This window comes from Lissotriton vulgaris, chromosome 5 (assembly GCF_964263255.1).
Source record: "Lissotriton vulgaris chromosome 5, aLisVul1.2, whole genome shotgun sequence".
NCBI lineage: Eukaryota > Metazoa > Chordata > Amphibia > Caudata > Salamandridae > Lissotriton > Lissotriton vulgaris.
Window position 1 is genome coordinate 1,717,436,759 of NC_141693.1, and position 18,805 is coordinate 1,717,455,563.

Below are 18,805 nucleotides of genomic sequence, written 5' to 3' on the forward strand. Positions count from 1 at the left end.
TTGGAGGAGAGGGTGTGGTTAGGTGGGGTTGATGGTTGGCCTGATGTGTTTGGGGAGGCAGGATGACAATGACGGTTGGTTGTAGGGGTAACATACTAAAGAGGGGACCATTGCTACCTTACTTTGAATAGGTTGCAAGTATTTTTGTTTTTCTCTATTTGACGGACATTTGAGAAATTCAAGTTATTGGTCTTTAAAGACTAACTGCTCCAGGGTCTGTGCTTCAATTTGTTCTGTACATATGGCTTTCAAGCTTTATATGTTGAAATGCAAGAGGGTTGAATAGCCCTCTTAAAAGCCGCCTGGTTAAAGAGACTAATAATCTTTAGAAGTCTCAAATTATATATCTCACCGAGACATGCATTTAGGAATTGCGCTTTATTGAGACAACTAGGTTATTGATTGAGGGGACAACAACAAGTATCGATCAGAGGGCTACCTATTCTCTTTTGTCTTTCTCTGGGAGTCAAGGTGGTTAAAAAGCAGGAGAACCGTCCGGCGGTCTTAGGACAGGTGAAGCGGGATTCAATGCAATTTACTGTATGTGCGATCTATGGCCCTAATCAGGATGATACCCTGACGGTATGTAACTGTTACCACGCAATTTTTAGCACGCAGTACCGTTACCACGGATCCATTACCACGCAGGATCCATTACCACGGATACCTTTACCAAGCATTATTCTACAACGCAGGTACTATTACAACGCATACCATTACATCGTAAGTTTAGGTAAGTTTATAGGTAAGTTTATCTTTTTTTAATAACATTTATTAGGGGTATTGGGTTTGGGTTTTGGGGTATTTTTAGGTTTTAGGGCTGGGTTTGGGTTTTGGGGTACAGGGGTATTTTTAGGTTTTAGGGCTGGGTATGGGTTTTGGGGTACAGGGGTATTTTTAGGTTTTAGGGCTGGGTATGGGTTTTGGGGTACAGGGGTATTTTTAGGTTTTAGGGCTGGGTTTGGGTTTTGGGGTACAGGGGTATTTTTAGGTTCTAGGGCTGGTATGGGTTTTGGGGTACAGGGGTATTTTTAGGTTTTAGGGCTGGGTATGGGTTTTGGGGTACAGGGGTATTTTTAGGTTTTAGGGCTGGGTATGGGTTTTGGGGTACAGGGGTATTTTTAGGTTTAAGGGCTGGGTATTGGTTTTGGGGTACAGGGGTATTTTTAGGTTTTAGGGCTGGGTTTGGGTTTTGGGGTACAGGGGTATTTTTAGGTTTTAGGGCTGGGTATGGGTTTTGGGGTACAGGGGTATTTTTAGGTTTTAGGGTTGGGTATGGGTTTTGGGGTACAGGGGTATTTTTAGGTTTAAGGGCTGGGTATGGGTTTTGGGGTACAGGGGTATTGTTAGGTTTTAGGGCTGGGTATGGGTTTTGGGGTACAGGGGTATTTTTAGGTTTTAGGGCTGGGTTTGGGTTTTGGGGTACAGGGGTATTTTTAGGTTTTAGGGCTGGGTATGGGTTTTGGGGTACAGGGGTATTTTTAGGTTTTAGGGCTGGGTATGGGTTTTGAGGTACAGGGGTATTTTTAGGTTTTAGGGCTGGGTATGGGTTTTGGGGTACAGGGGTATTTTTAGGGTTTAGGGCTGGGTTTGGGTTTTGGGGTACAGGGGTATTTTTAGGTTTTAGGGCTGGGTTTGGGTTTTGGGATACAGGGGTATTTTTAGGTTTTAGGGCTGGGTTTGGGTTTTGGGGTACAGGGGTATTTTTAGGTTTTAGGGCTGGGTATGGGTTTTGGGGTACAGGGGTATTTTTAGGTTTTAGGGCTGGGTATGGGTTTTGGGGTACAGGGGTATTTTTAGGTTTAAGGGCTGGGTATGGGTTTTGGGGTATTTTTAGGTTTTAGGGCTGGGTTTGGGTTTTGGGGTTCAGGGGTATTTTTAGGTTTAAGGGCTGGGTATGGGTTTTGGGGTATAGGGGTATTTTTAATATATATTTACAAATATTACAATTAAAATTAATTTCATTAATATAATTATTTAATGATTAAATAATGAATAATTACATTAAATATTATAAAAATAATTTAAAATATAATAATGAATAATTAAATTAAATATTACAAAAATAATTCTTTTAAATATATTTATACTTACCTATACTTACGTTGTAATGGTATGCGTTGTAATAGTATGTGCGTTGTAGTGTATTGCGTTGTAAGGGTATCCGTTGTAACATGACCTGCGTTGTAAAAAATCCGTGGTAATGGTATGCGTGCTAAAAGTACGCGTGGTAACGTCATATATCCTACCCTGACATTTGATACAATTATGCTGAAACTTTTGACTTGGCCAGGGATTTTACTTGTTGTAGGAAATTTTAACTGTGTCCTAAACTATAAAGTCAAAATTACTAATATCTGCCCTACCCCTTGTTAAGGTACGCTGAGTAATTGATGAAGGTGCATGGGCTGGTACTTAAATCATGGAGCTCTGGCTTTACTTGTTCCTCATGTATACAATCAGTACTCATGAACTTGGTCCCAAGATATCGTATCACAAACGTATTACTCTTTCTTTAAAAAATGAGTGTACCGGGGCAAGGCCAAGTCTATGGTGGTTTGAACACAGTTATTTAAATAGATCGAAAGTATAAGAGATTGATCCATTTATGGTTGGTAGAATTTACTGAGAATAATCTTGACTCCGCTTCTAACGCTGTGGTTTGGGATGCCCAAAAAACATATGTCGGGGGGATTACTATTCAGTATGTGGCTAACCATAATCAGAAATCTGGGGAAACTGAAGCACAGGGCTTAGTAGATTTAATAAGGTTAGAAAGGGCGCATGCCACAGCAATACTCGCGAAAGATACAATCAGACGGCATACATTGCTCCTCATATGGTAGAGTGCAGAAGTAAGGTTGGATGTGCACCAAGAAAAAGCTGCAGCCATTAGAGTAAGAAGGGGGAAGTTATCAATATAGTGCGTCGACTGGAAAGTTGCTGACTTTTGTTTTTTAAACACACTTTATCGACTGCAGAAATGATAATGATTGCGCCCCTGACATAATAAACCGTTCAGCCTTTTCAGATTTTACCCCTCCCTCGTTTATAAAACGAATAATAGACATAATCACAACATAATCATAAGACAGTATATCTTGTCGGAGGGTAGCAGGAAATTACAGATGCAGTTCTCTTGCTCTGCCCCCAGCAAAGCAGCTTGCCAAGACGAGAAACCTAAGTTACATAAAGCTTTTGCTGATGTACTGGATCCTCTTCTTTCATTAATTATTCAGAGTATTGACCACAGGAAAGATATCCAGAATCTTTGGAGCCTGTTAAAATAGAAGTTTTCTTGAAAAAAGTGAAGGACCACCCTCCACCAACACCACCAAGCGAGGGTCACAGGTATATGATTCTACGATACATACTAATACTGCAATTTCTCTTTTTGATGTGGCTAATTAACACTAATCATTTGGTATGAACCTGCTGGATGCCGGGAAGGTGTTCAATAGGGTCTACTGGCGTTTCTTTTGGATAAGTCTTGGATGATGTTTGGTGCAAAATGTATGCCTAGGGCCTGCTGCCTAGATAAAAAGCCTAGGGCTACAACACTTATTAGTAGAGTGGCATCAGAGGTGTTTATGATTCAACAGAGCACCCATCAGGGTTGCCGACATTTACAGTTACTTTTTCTAGTTTGTCTGGAAACCTATATATCCAGGACCCTAATGAGCTTTCTTTTTCATCTACAGAAATTAATGGGATCAGGGTGCATATAACCGCCTATGCAGATGAAGTGGCTTTATATTCATCCAACTGATTGACTAGGTGTTACCGAACAGGAGGCATTAGAGTGTTAAGATTTCGGGATATAAAATAAGAAACAAACCAAATTGTGAACTATCCTATTACTGCTCATGATTCTTGGGGACTGTTAACAAATATGGACATTGAAATATCATTCAACATGCAGGACATTTTCAAGCCTAATTATAAGACATTGCTCTTTTAAAACATTTTACTATTGAAGCTATGGCGTCAGCTGCCTATCTCCTATTGGAAGGTGCAACATTATTAAAAAGAAGGTGCTCCTGAAATGTATATACCTGCTTTGTACTACACCGCTACGGCTACCTAATCTTTTTAAACTGCTAGACCCCAATAAAAGCAGCTTTTTGTGGGGGTATTAGAGAGCCAGGCAAGCTCTCAAAAGACAAACATCACAGAGAGAGGGTGGATGGTCCTTACCAAATTTCCAACAGTATTTCTGGGCTGCCTTGGGGAGCGTACCTGCTGCTTGGTCTCAGAGGTGTAATTATCAACTACTTCATATCTACAAAATAGGTATGAGGACAGAAGCATGTGCTTGCTTTTCTAGATTTGGCCCGAACTATTTCAAGCAGGTTCAATTTAAGGTGGTGCAGGATGTCTGGTCCATTTGGATGGAGTGGGGCAAGACGTACATTTTGGCAAGTTCATCCTTACACACAAGTGTATAAAAATAATTTATTTCCGCTTATTTTCCATGCCTCTATCTATTGTGGGTGGCATAATCTGGGCGTAAGAATGGCCAGTTAATTTTTCTCAAAACAATATGCAGCTTTTCTGATCTACATGAGGAGTTTGAAGAAGTCTTTACCCTGAAGTGCAAACATCTCCAGTCCAAGCATTTATCTACTATAGTTTGGGGGCTTAAGGACTTAATGTATAAGGGAGAAGATCAAATGAACATTCAGAGATTTATACTTCCTTTCAAGGAAAAAGACTGAGATTTTGGCTGGAAAATGATCGAATTAGCTAGGTCAAGAAGTGGATTCTTGAATGATCAGTTCAGCATCCACAATATCTTCTAGACAATATCTGCAAGGTTGAACTTTCAGTATTATAAAACAATAAAAATTATACTTCATACACAGAGTCCCTTGCAAAGTGACCCAATGAGAATTCAGGTGATACTGGGTGTCATAGATACAGTTTCTTCACTGCAAATAGTATCCATATGTTTGCAGATTGCTCAACAATCCTCGAATATTGGGAGGAAATGTATCTAGAGCTCTCAAAAAAAAAAATACCAAGGGGTGAAGGTGGAAAATGGTGTATTGAATATCGAGTAGCAATATATGCCTTCTCTTTTCCATTATTATTGTTAGGGTTTTTATAGCAAGAGAAAGGAGAAGTTAGACTCCACTCACTTTCAACTCCTGCTTTGTTACGATACACCATTATTGAATTGGAATCTGCAGTATTTAAAACTAAAATGGAAGTGGGATATTCAGGATTTCTTCATACTTGGTGATAATTATTTCAATATAACTAAGGTATTTTCTGTGCCTTTTGAAGAGAGTGTTGCTATTTGGATGGATTACTTTCTAATCTCCTTTCTATCATTTTATAATTGTCAGTTTTTACAATTTTCTCTTGTATTTCACAGAATTAATAGTTGCCCTCCCCGAAAAAAAAATACATAGCTAGATTTTCATGTTGCATTCTTTATTCAGAACCTTTGACCCACTGACAGACTTAGTAAACACTGCAGTAAAGTGTCCATCTGAATGTAGCTCTATTGTGCAGCATTTAAACTTTTAAGGAAATTAGCACATAGGGTGTAAACACCATCAAAATATTTAGAGCTATTTACTCAGCACAAGAAGGGACATTTATTAGTTTTAAGGAGGCACCTGGTACATAAAGGCACAACGCCAAGTAGTGATTTAAGAAAGCACTCCCAGTAAACTGCAGATTTAGAAATCATCTTTACTGGTGGCAGAACTCCAGCACTATTGGAAAACATAGAAAATGCATTTACTTCTCAATTCTTCCTAAGTTTGGAGTTGTTCACCCTTATTAATGAAGCCGGAGAATTCCAAGACAAGTGTAATTTTCGGAAAGTGTGTGGGAATATGAGTCAGCTCGAGACACACCTACCTTGCCTGCCGTGACTGGGTCGCACTGCTGTTTGAACTCTACTGCTGCTGCTGCTCGGGGAACCCGCTTCGCGGGTACCGCTTCGCCCTGGGACTTGGGCAGAAGTTCTTGGCATCGCCTGTGAGTAAGGATTTGGGCAGGAGGGCTGCGAGCTAGGGGTTGTGGACTCACTCTCCCAGGAGTCCAAGGAAAACCCGTCCCGTTACACCTGGGCTGCTCTCCCTCATTGCCCCGCCCTCCAGGACCGGGATAAAGTGCCCCGCCTGCTGTTGGAACGCGGGACACACCTACCTTGCCTGCCGTGACTGGGTCGCACTGCTGTTTGACCTCTACTGCTGCTCGGGGAACCTGCTTCGCGGATCCCGCTTCGCCCTGGGACTTGGGCAGAAGTTCTTGACATCGCCTGTGAGTAAGGATTTGGGCAGGAGGGCTGCGAGCTAGGGGTTGTAGACTCACTCTCCCAGGAGTCCAAGGAAAACCCAGCCCGTTACACCTGGGCTGCTCTCCCTCATTGCCCCGCCCTCCAGGACCAGGATAAAGTGCCCCGCCTGCTGTTGGAACGCGGGACACACCTACCTTGCCTGCCGTGACTGGGTCGCACTGCTGCTTGACCTCTACTGCTGCTGCTGCTCGGGGAACCCGCTTCGCGGGTCCCGCTTCGCCCTGGGACTTGGGCAGATGTTCTTGACATCGCCTGTGAGTAAGGATTTGGGCAGGAGGGCTGCGAGCTAGGGGTTGTGGACTCACTCTCCCAGGAGTCCAAGGAAAACCCGGCCCGTTACACCTGGGCTGCTCTCCCTCATTGCCCCGCCCACTCACTTAAATTGGAGTAAGCACCCTATAAGAGACATAGCATCCAGCTGCGCGGGAGCGCCCGGGGCTAAGCCCGGGCAAAGGGCGGGCCCTCTGTGACCCTCAGAGGCCTGAGGAGGCCGGGCTGGGCCAGAACCCCTGGTCGAACACTGTACTGCCCTCGACTTTTGGTGTAAGTGTGTGGGGGACATATTACACTGGACATTATGTCTATTGAAATTTTAACCCCGGAGCTGGTCGGCCCCGAGAAACCTGTGAGTTTAATTAAAGGAAATTAGATAATTATTTCAAGAAATCTGTTTTGGACACCCCCACTACTCCTACCCTTGCAGAACGCCGGGCGGAGCGCAGACGCTCGGTAGAAAGCCTAAAAAATAGGTTATTAACCGATTCACCTGTGTTGATTAGTCCTACTGTGGAGGGTACTCCCATTGAGAATGTTTGTACTCTCTCCCAGGATAGCGTTCCCTTAATATTTAGAGAGGGTACGTCTACGAACGAAATTGAACCCCAAGACACGATTAATATATCGACATCTAACTCTACTCATCCCAGTATAACTAAAACCATAGTCATAACCAAGGCACAAATAACCCCCACCCCTTGGCAAACCAAAGTAGTAAGAAATAGGGCAAAGAAAGTCACGCCTGTTAAAATGTATGGCCCTCCACCCAATAAAAAAAGGCGGAAAAGATCTGATGTACCTAAGAGGAAAATTAACCATGCAGATTTTGGTATTAAAAACGATGCTAGTAATAAGGGAGAACAGGTACAAATAATAGATAAAGGAATGATAGCTACACCATCTATACATTCTTGCCCTACCCCCAAAGTAGCTCAGGTCAGCTCTACCCCTGATAACCCTCCTGTTGTCGTGACACCATAGGATTCTCCAAATGGTGCCCTAATCGATAGCATAGAGACCATAATAAGGGCCCATACTCTCGCCATCGTAGAAAGACTTAATATATTGGACGATAGGCTCGGGAAGATAGAGCGAGAACTGGGTAGCAAGGTAGCAATCACTAAGGTACCCTCTAATCCTGCTACACAAATTTCCACCTTACCGACCTCTTCAGGTACCCCAGTTATAACCCCCACTTCTGTCCCTGTCCAGACTACCACTATGCCTCAATCTTTACATACCGTGAGTGAAATTATACCTAAAGGTAATTCTGTTTTACCAAAGAGTAAACCCACTTTGCCCCCTGCTGTAACGGTCAGTGGACCGACAAATAGTTTAGGTCAAGCTTCTGGGAATAAGAAGAGTGATAGGGGGATTGGGCGACCCCCTGGAGGTAATTATAATAGGAGCCCCCTCCCAGAACTTCCACCGGAAGCTGTACCTTTCGTGGTGGTTCTTACCGGGGTGCCAGAGTTAGAGGCGAACAAACGTGAGGGCTTTGCCCAGTTAAAGAATAAAATAATGCACTGGTTAAGTTTGTATAGACCTATAGCAAAAAACATCAATGGCGAAATTTTCCACGTTCGCCGTCTCCCCTGGCTAGGAGGAAGACCCAAAGACATTGAGGGCGACATTGTGGTCATAAACTTTAGAGACCAGAATGCTGTTCACTTTATACTTAACTGGCCCTCCGATCACGATAACAATCATATCACTCCTCGCCCTCTCACTTATTTCTATCCTCGCTCAGTGGTGTTCCCACCCCACCACCAACTTCGACCAGTCCCTCCTCCCCCTTTTCAAAGGCAAATGTACTCAAATCCATACTGTCCACCCGTTTATAATAATGGTTTTTCATCTAATGGACATTATTCCACAACAGTAGCAGACCCGCATGGGTGGAACATTGTGGCTCCAAGGTATAATTCCCTAACACACAGGAGAATGGATCACCTTAAACCCTTCACGCCCCTAGAGACCACCAATAGGGTTGACGTGTTTAGTGGTCTGGAAGACTGTGATTGATGCCAACAAGCCATGGGGGAGGTTGGCGAGGGAATATGTGGTGATACAGGGGGAGACATGAGTTCATGTAAGAGGGCAAGTGGCTTTACTGAGGACAACCTGCCCAAAGGGTATAATGCTGCCCGTTTTTCCAGTTGCAATATACTTATTAATGGGCAGACTCATTGCAAGCCGGACTCCTTTACCCCGGATGATGGTACCATAAGTTTCATAGATCCACCGATGTGTGTTAGTATCCCCCGGCTATCTGATGACCCCGTGATCGGGGATGTAACTCCGCTCCACATGCCCCCTCTACCCAATGAGGCCGTAAGTTCAATAGAGAAGGGCTATAAGCTGGCGAGTTGGAATATTGCTGGGTGGAACAACAAGATAGATTGTTTAGGGTGGCTAGAATTTATAACCCAATTCGACATTTTATGTCTCCAGGAGACCTGGGCGTCCGAAGACGTCTACCTTGATGGGTATTGCTGCCTATAATTGTCATGCACAGCCATCTAATATGGGTAGAGCCAGCGGTGGGTTGGTGATACTGCTATCTGAGATGCTACCGGTCCAAGTGAAAACCCACCTGACTGTTGGTTTGCATTCGCAGTTGTTATGGTTGCAACATAGGAATGGGCGAAATGTCTTAATAATAAATCACTATAACAACGTTTTTAACCACTCTAATACTGCTATGGTTGAAGAACTTGATGCCGAGGTGGAAAGGCTGTGTGGCCGTGGTGGAGTGTCTTTTGAAATTCTGTGGGGAGGTGATTTTAACATTTACATGTGTCCCTTTTCTGGCAAGAGGGTGTGTGGGTATGGGGGGGAGGTTGGGGAAGATCAGACCCATTTCCTACACTCGGCCTATGGTGACTCTTTAAACACTCATGCTCAAATTGGATTTATGTATTATGTTACCTGGCGCAGACAGTGAGGGAAATCCGGTACCAACCTTCATTGGTAGGAACTGTGCGACGGTTATCGATTACCTCATCGTCTCTTCCAGTATTATGGCTCTGTGTACCTCTCCCGTAATAGTAGACTTAGCCCTTAGTGACCACAACTGTCTAACAATGTATCTTTCCTTGTGGGGGGATAAGGTAAAGGTGTCGTATGGCACAGTGACAGACGTAGTCCCACACAGACTAAATGGTCCAAGAATTAAATGGGGCAGGCATAATGAGGAACGCCTACTATGTACTATAGTATCAGCCTGTTTACAGGAGGTAGAATGCTGTCTCGAACCCGACAAAGGTAGTGCCGACATTCTTGCTAGTTTTGATACCATTAATAAAAATATTGCAAAAATCTTAACTGGTACAAATCCTAAAGGACCTAGGACCACTAGTGGATGGTTTAATAAGGAATGCACAAAATCCCTACAAAACCTTAAAGCCGCTCTTAATTGTAAACCCAGGGATAAGGAAGTAGTCAGGGCCCTGAGAAGGGAATATACAACCCACCCGAAGGCCAGGAAACAGGAATTAAGGGAAGAGGCCTGGAACAACCTGACAAAGGCAGTGGATCTTAAGGATACCAAGCTTTTTTGGTCCACGGTCAATAGCCCCTTTCTTCAAAATGACGAAGCCCCGGTATTGTCTGCTCAGGTGAGCGAAGAACAATGGGTTGCTCATTTCTCCAGCATTTTTAACCCCGATGGACTAGTTACAGGGGGTGATAGGGAGGCTATGATTGCCACCCCCTTACCTCTTAACATCACAGTCACCGAGGTGGATGCTGCCATCCGGTGTAGTAAGGGGGGGAAGGCACCGGGCCCCGACGGGGTACCCGTTGATCTCTATAAAGCAGAGGTTTCCATTTGGAGTCCACTGCTGACTAAGGTGTTTAATGCAGCAGCAATGACAGCGGCTCCACAGGCCTGGGGGGAGTCCATCATTATCCCTGTTTACAAAAAAGGTGCGAGAGGAGAGGCAAAAAACTATCGCCCGATTTCTCTCCTTACTGCCTCCCTAAAAATTATGAGTAGGGTATTATTGAGTCGCTTGGAGGACTGGGTTGAAGAAAAAGGAGTACTTGCGGACTCCCAGTTTGGATTCCGTAAGGGATTAGGCACAATAGAACAGTGCATAAACCTGGACCTCATCATAGGCAAATATACACGTGCTAAGCAAGGCTCATTGTTTCTTTGCTTTGCTGACCTTTCCAGTGCTTTCGACCTGGTTGACCATGGTCTTCTGTGGTCAACCCTACTGGATATGGGAGCCCCACGAGAAATCATTTATTTCTTGGCCCAATTATACAGGAACTTGTCGGCCAAGATACGTTATGGGCAATCGGGAGAGTGTACACCAAGTATTCTGGTAGGCTCTGGTATTAGGCAGGGATGTGTCCTCGCTCCCCTTCTTTTCTCCCTTTTTATCAATGCAATTGAGTTTGAACTACGGGCTGTCAGTGCTGATGCACCGAACGCCGACGGCCTCTCCATTCCGATATTGCTTTATGCGGATGACGCGGTTCTGCTTTCGAGAACCCCTCTTGGGCTGCAAAAACTCATGGACAAATTTGTGGATTTTATCAATGGGAGGAAATTAAAAATTAACAATTCAAAAACTTTTATAATGGCCTGCGGTAAGAAAGTCAAAAATCTAAGACCTTTTACAGTTATGGATCAAATAATACAAGTGGTTGACAAATTTTGTTACTTAGGTATCACTTTTAATAGTGGGGGGATGTGGGCATCCGAAATGACCAATGTAAGAGCCAAAATGGCCAAGTGTTCCTTTGGCATATTTAAGTTTGCATCTAAGCTAGGCTCTAGGCGGATACCCGACATGTTGTACTTATATCGCCATAAATGCGTTGCCCTGGCCCTCTATGGCTCAGGTATATGGGGCCATTGTAATCATAATATGCTTCATGTGGAGGAAAATAAATTTGTTAAAAAACTTCTGTGTCTACCACCCTCTGCTTCAACTAAATTGATCCACCAGGAGGTTGGACTGGAACATCTTTCTGATTTGATCAATTTAAGACCAATGATAGTATGGAGATCTATATGGATTAAGGAGCAGACGGGGTTCACAAAAAAGATTATTTTAGACTGTCTCCACATGGAAAAATGTTCCCGTATTCCCTGGCATAATTATATCATTCGTGTATTTAAAGATGTCTTTAATCTTGCTCTGTGTGAGAATCCACTCTGTGTTATAGACATCCCCAAGATTGAGCTTAAACACGAATTCCTGAGGGCTAGTATGGTAAAGCGCAATGTAGCTACCTCTAAGTTTTCTACACATGTTTTTTACGATAGGTATAACATGGCAGAATCAGGATTCGCAGGATACCTTAAAATGGTTACTATTCCTTCCCACCAGTATGTTTTGACATGATTGCGGATGGGGACTGTTCATTTGCTTGTTGCGTATCCTTATATGAAAACTTACACTACTGCCCCCTGTCCATGTGATGGGACTACAAAGCAAAGCCCGGAGCACTTCCTACTGTTATGCCCTTTTTATCTCCATCTCCGTAAAATATACTTGAAACCACTTTTTAAAAAATATAATGTATCCACACCTGTATCTGCTATGAGGCTTTTATTTGGACTTGGTTCGCAGGACATCTGTTTTTTTACTGCTGTATTCATCTTGAAGTCGGTACGCTGGAGAAATAATATGCTCCTCGATACATGAATGTTCTAAAATTAGCTGTACCTATATGTTTTTAACTATTTATGTATGTATGTACTTTTATGATTATTAACAAATGATCGAATAAAGTTTTTGAATTGAATTGAGTAAGCTACAGTCACGCATTTAATTGCCTGAGTCCCAACTGGTGATAAACCAGAAGAAACAGCCAATTTCAGAGGAACTCTAGCAGAAACAGTTTTGGAGTGGTTCTCCAAAGAATAAAACAAAACCCAGGACCAAAGACATTGTTGGGGGGACATTCTGGAGTGTCTTTGACATTCTGGAGTGTCTTTGATGGGTGGCAGAGAGTCATCCGTTTAAGCAGCCTCTTTCACTTCACATCTGTTTCAATTCATGGTCATATCAGAAAACCGTAAGAGCGGCTGACCTTCCCTCACGTCAAAATCAGTTGTACAACATTAATGGCCTTACAATCCTGAACATCCCTTGCCTGCCTGAGAAGTAAGTGCTTATCGGCATGGAACCTTCACTCATGAGCATTCTGGATTCAGAATACTAGCTTTTCACTGATTTGCATAGTACATGGCACTAGACACGTACAGCTATTAGGACACCTTCCGTCACAGGAGATAAGCATATGTGAGCTGGTGAGTGATTTCAAAACAAATGAGCTATACAAAAACTAAGAGGTAGGAGAGATTGCAAAAATACATACATAAACATTCTGTAAATCCTTAGGAGACAAAAGGAAGGTAGCATCTTGACAGCCAGTCAAGAGACCGCAGAAAACATGTTCTTTCAAAAATTCGACAGAAAGAGTACACTTCGTCTTCGGATACTTGTTGAGACATTACTGGGCATGTCCATGAAGGAATGGGGGGGACATGAAATAGAATTTTAAAGATATCCTCGCCTAATTACATAGGCAATAAAGGGTGTGTAGAAAAGATTAAGCATTTCCAAATTTGGGCACTCCCACAGTAAGGCAGACTGGAGTGTTTGGGTTGAACTGCAAGTGATTCAGTAGAAATCTGGGTAGGCTCAACTCCCTTTGACAATACCCTGGCTAAAACATTACTTTTGTTTATAAGGTTAATGGTTATGGTTCATGGTGGTCTCCAACTTGTTTCCTGATTTGCGCCAAGTACATCAATGCCATTTGATGATATAGTTTGTTAGAACAGTGTTGAATATTTAAATATATTCAAAGACCTCTTACTGGGGTGGAAAAGAGGTCTTGGGTAGAATGCAAGGAGCATCATTGCCACTCGCAATAGAGTAAAATCAAAAGAACAGGATGTGAAAGCAAGGAGGACACTCACAGGTTAGTTTTACCAATATCTGAGTAGATGTACCTAGCCTTAAGCTTAGATCATGGTGGCAAAATGGTGAGAGCATGAGGAAGTGGCATCAAGGTAAGAGAGGTAGGTGCTTTGTAGTAGTTTCCACTAATTTCTCCATTCACTTAAATTATTCAATGCTATATTACACCTTTCTCAATCTATTCCTCCATCTTTCTCTATAATAAAGATCTATATCTCACGAATATATAGAGAGCGTAGAGGGCAGGGGGTATTAAAACATGTAAGATCTGTCAGTATAATACTGCACAGCATGAACCACTACTTTCACAAAAGGAACCTGCCCTTCATCAAAAAGACTGAAGTACATTTAAAAGACACCAAAAAGCTAGCCAAGATATGTATATTAATTTCACACATTTCACAAGAAGTGTGGCTCAATGATTAGAGCGGCAGACCCTGATGCAGATGTCTAGCCCGGGACCAGGGTTCAATTCCCCGCCTCTGGAGGTCTTGGGCTCAAAATTCCACGGACCTGATAATTCTCGCCTCAGTGCCTATTCCAATCATGGAGTCCCACTCTGCAACTCTGGGCAATAGCTTGCTTAATCTCCACAACGGCCCCCACAACGCTAAGGATGCCTGGCCTCCACCTTGGGGGTGCCCAGGAATGGACGCCTCACAGGGAAAGCCAGGATGGGTTCCACAGAGGTATTCATGCAAGCGTCTTGAGACCCTTGCGGGGGAGTAGTGCGCTATACAAGTATCAATTTACAAGTATCAATTTACATTTACCCCATTAGCAAGTTCAAGTAGGCCATGTCTGAAGCAGGGTGATCTGATCTTCAGTATTCATATACCATTACACAGTATTTTTCCCCTTCAGGTGGGCACATCCTGTAAGCATTTCTGCTCCATGAGCACAGATACAATTGAAAGAATTCTCCATTGATTAGAGGCAGAATCAGAAAGTGTGCCTTTGCAGAAACACAGGCAGAGGAAAAGTCCGCTCTTACCACAGCAAGCCTTAAATAGAAATGGTACAGCACAAATTCTAATTTGCAAATTCTACAGTTGGACTTAATCACACAGGACGCTCACCTTTTCAGTAGGGCAGCATCCCCACTCCCTTGACGCTGTTCTGCAACAGGTATTGCCATCTGGACAGCCGAATGTGTCATCACAAGGTACCACGCTCTTGTGTGGCCCCTCCTTTGAGAGACTCGGTATAGTTGTTAAGAAGGGTACTGAATGATTTCCTTGAATGCAGGATCCTTGTGCCACATCACAGGTGTATCCATGTGGACAGCAATGAACATGATCCGAACAGCATATGGCCTGGAAGAGAACCAACCAAGTAAAGAATAGTGCAGACTACAATCAAACCACACCCACCCAGTTTACAAGCATATATAGGGAAGGAAATGATTTCTAAAGGAATTTCTTAAGGGAGGCTTATTACACACTTGAAGAAAAAAATCTCAGCAGTACCCCTGCGCGTCGGGAAGTGGCGTTGGTCGACTCTGCGTCCGTGTCGTGGTCACTGGGATGACGTTGCAGTGCCTACTCAGACACCGCCCCTGCGGCTGACGTCAGTTCTGACACACCTTTCCATGCCAGAAGGTCAGAGCCTTGCGAGACACTGGCAGCCACAACTAGAGCCCTTTAAGTCCCTATCCCTAGAAGTCAGTTTGCAGAGCGGGGAGGATGGGTGGGGTTGGATAGAATCTATAAGCAACCTAGGTCTCTTACAGATACATCGTTACCGAAGGTAAGTAACTTGTTCATCTGAAAGAGACACCCAAGTTATAGATTACTTACCTTAGACTATATACCTCAACAATCCCAATCCCAGAGGAAGGCCTGTGAACCAATTTCTCACCAGGAAGTTCTGGAGGACTGAACAGGCAAAATAGCTGTCCATCTGGACTTGACTGTCAAGGCAGTAATGTTGGCTGCCATAGCTTTAGTGGGGTGAGCCCGCAGCCCCACTGGAGGTTCCTTTTTCGCCAAAACGCAACAGATTTTGAGACAAAGGACAACCCATCTAGAGATGGTACGCTTTGGAACAGCCCAAATCTTCTTGGCACCTACGTAGCCAAAGAAGAGTTGATCATCCACCCGGAAATCTTTGGTGTGGTCCAGGTAGAAGGACAGCGCACGTTTGCGGTCCAGACGGTAGAGTCTCTCTTCATCCTTGGAAGGGTGCAGAGGTGAGAAAAAAGGTGGGCAAAGTAATAGTTTGTACAATGTGAAAAGGTATAACCAATTTTGGAAGGAATAAGAGCCTCGTTCTAAGCACCACTTTGTCCGGATGCACATAGAAGAAAGGGGGCATGGTAGAAAAAGCTTGAAGCTCACTGTAAAAGCAAAAGTAAAGGCAACAAGGAAGGCAGTTTTCAAAGTGAGGAGCGTCAGAGAACATGTATGAAGGAGATCACAGGGAGTACACATGAGATAAGTAAGAACAAGATTCAAGTCTCACTGGGGCATTATGAAAGGAGATGGAGGAAAGAGATTAGTAATGCCCTTAATAAGACTATCGACAATAAGGGACTTGAACAAGGAAGGCTGATCAAGCAGCAGAAGGAAGGCAGAGATAGCCGCAATATAGCCTTTAAGAGTGCCCAGATCAGAGCCCTGCTGGGCCAAAGAAAGTATATACAAGAGGACCTCTGAAAGAGGGGCAGAAAGGGGATCCACAGTCTTTGCTGTGTACCATGCCACAAACTTGATCCATCTACAGGCGTATACCAATTTAGTGGAGGGACGTCTGGCTGCCAAGATGACATTACAGACTTCGGGTGGAAGGTCAAAAGCTTTCAACTGTCGCTGCTCAATCTCCACGCAAGGAGATGGAAGCTGGACACGTTTGGGTGAAGAACCCTCCCCTGCTGCTGCAACAGAAGATCCTCCCGAAGGTGCAGTCTGACTGGAGAATCAATGGCCGTACATTCAGGAGCTCAGGGTACCAGACTCTTCGTGCCCAGTCCGGAGCCACAACAATAACTTGTGCCCAGTCAAGCGTGATCTTCCTCAGCACTCTGGGAAGAAGTGGTACAGGCTGAAAGGTGTACAGGAGGGCAGCAGTTCCACTCGTGTTGAAAAGCATCGCCAAGCAAGTGTCGCCTTGGAAACTCCAACGCGCAAAATTGCTGACATTGCACTTTCTCTTCAGTGTCAAACAGATCTAACCAAGGCTCTCCACATCACTGAAAGAGACCTTGCACCACCTCAGAGTGAAGACGCCATTAGTGATCTACCATGCACCCAAGGTGACCCTTGACCCGGTCACTCCACTACCGCATGGCCCCCGTGTGCCCGGATTCTGCTGCCGCTGCCTGCTTGGCCCTCTTGCTGCCGCCTCTCCTTAGGGCCCCTGCTCTCAAGGCTTGCCCTCGTTCTCCTGGCTTGCCCTCGCTCTCCCCCGCTCCGCTTTCCCGCTCTTACCAACCCCCCCCCCCCCTCTGCTCCCCACCGCTGCTCTGTCTCCCGCTCCCCATTCGCCGCCTCGCTCCCGCCTCCCAGCTGCTCCTCCCTCCCACTTCGCCATAAATGGGGGGGGACCGCACGTACACGCAGCGGGCGCGCAGATTGCACGCCAAAGGCAAGCCCTGGACCCCGACAGAGCCAACCAACCCGACTGAGCTACGATGCCGCCACCCTCCACGCACTCAACACCGGCCGACATCCAGCCTGCTACCAAGCCACCCCGAAACGCACCCACAGAGCCTTCACCTGCCACGCCTGCTACTTCACCTGCACTCGGTCCTGCACCGCGCCAGCCAAAACAGCCGCAAACAACAACCACCTCAAGTGCATCCTGCTCAACACCCGCTCCATCCACAGGCACGCCGTCGAACTATGGGACCTCCTGGACAAAACGTCACCAGACGTCGCCTTCTTCACGGAAACCTGGATAAATGCCTCCTCAGCCCCCGACATCGCCATTGCCATCCCGGACGGCTACAAGATCATCCAGAGGGACAGAGTCAACCAGACCGGAGGAGGCATCGCCATCACCCACAGAAACACTATCCGCATCACGACCAACACCGACGACACCCTTGCAGAGCACCTGCACTTCCAGATTCACACTGACCCCAAGACCACCCTCAGAGGAACCCTCATCTACAGACCCCCCCGGGACCACGCTCACTTCAGCGAGGCCATCGCAGACTTCATCAGCCCGCTCGCCATCGCCTCCCCCGACTACATACTCCTAGGAGACCTCAACTTTCACCTGGAGAACGACCAGGACAACAACACCACTGCCCTACTAGACAACCTCGCCAACCTCGGATTCAAGCAACTGATCAACACCCCAACCCATTACGCCGGCCACACGCTCGACCCAGTCTTCTCCTCCAGCAACCACATCTTCTTCAGTCCCACCACTGAGCTCCACTGGACCAACCACAGCTGCGTACACTAAACTTCAGGAAAACAACGACCCACCACCGCCCTCAACAACCTCCCCCACCCCCCCCCCCCGGAGATGCTGGAGCAAGATCACCACCAACCGACTCACCACCTCCTTGAGCCTAAACCCTCCCACCAACACCACAGACCCCAACGAAGGAGCCCACAACCTCACACGGATCACCGACTGCGCAGACACCCTTGCTCCACTGAAAAACCCTCCCAGCAGCCTCAAAAGCAAGAAAGCCGCGTGGTTCACCAACTATCTCAACGACTCCAAGAAATCCTGCTGTGATCTCGAGAAAGCCTGGCGCCACAACCAGTCAACGGATATCATGACAGCCCTCAGGAACGCCACCCGCAAACACCAACCAGCTGATCCGCACCACCAAAAGGTCATCCTTCCGAGAACGACTGGACAACACACACAACAGCAAGGAAGTCTTCAACGTCGTGAAAGAGCTCTCCAACCCCAACGCCAGCAACAACTACATCACGCCTTCTCAATACCTCTGCAACAAATCTCTGGCCACCTTTTTTCACTTTAAGATTGTCGACATACACAACAGCTTCGGCGCTCAGAACTCGTACCCCACCACCGAACCTACACCCCCCACCACCACCCTGTGCGTCTGGACTCAGGTCAGCACGGAAGATACCGCCCACTCGATGAACACCGTCCACTTGGGCTCCCCAGCCGATCCCTGCCCACACCACATCTTCAACAAAGCAGACTCCATCATCGCACCCAAACTTCGGGACATCAACAGCTCCTTCATATCCGCCACCTTCCCGGAGACCTGGAAGTACGCAGAGATCAGCGCCCTCCTGAAGAAACCCACCAAAGACCCCTCAGACCTCAA

General features: G+C 45.5%; 1 protein-coding gene across 11 annotated transcripts in view; it reads right to left on the reverse strand.

Moving 5' to 3' along the window:
• Positions 1-18,805, reverse strand: part of GRN (granulin precursor) — a 1,328,618-nt gene that overhangs the window by 319,822 nt on the left and 989,991 nt on the right. For all 11 annotated transcript variants that reach the window (XM_086923912.1, XM_086923907.1, XM_086923905.1 and 8 more), the window contains one exon: positions 14,622-14,858. In XM_086923912.1, coding sequence (XP_086780038.1) covers positions 14,622-14,858 — 237 coding nt within the window. The remainder of the gene's footprint in view (positions 1-14,621; positions 14,859-18,805) is intronic.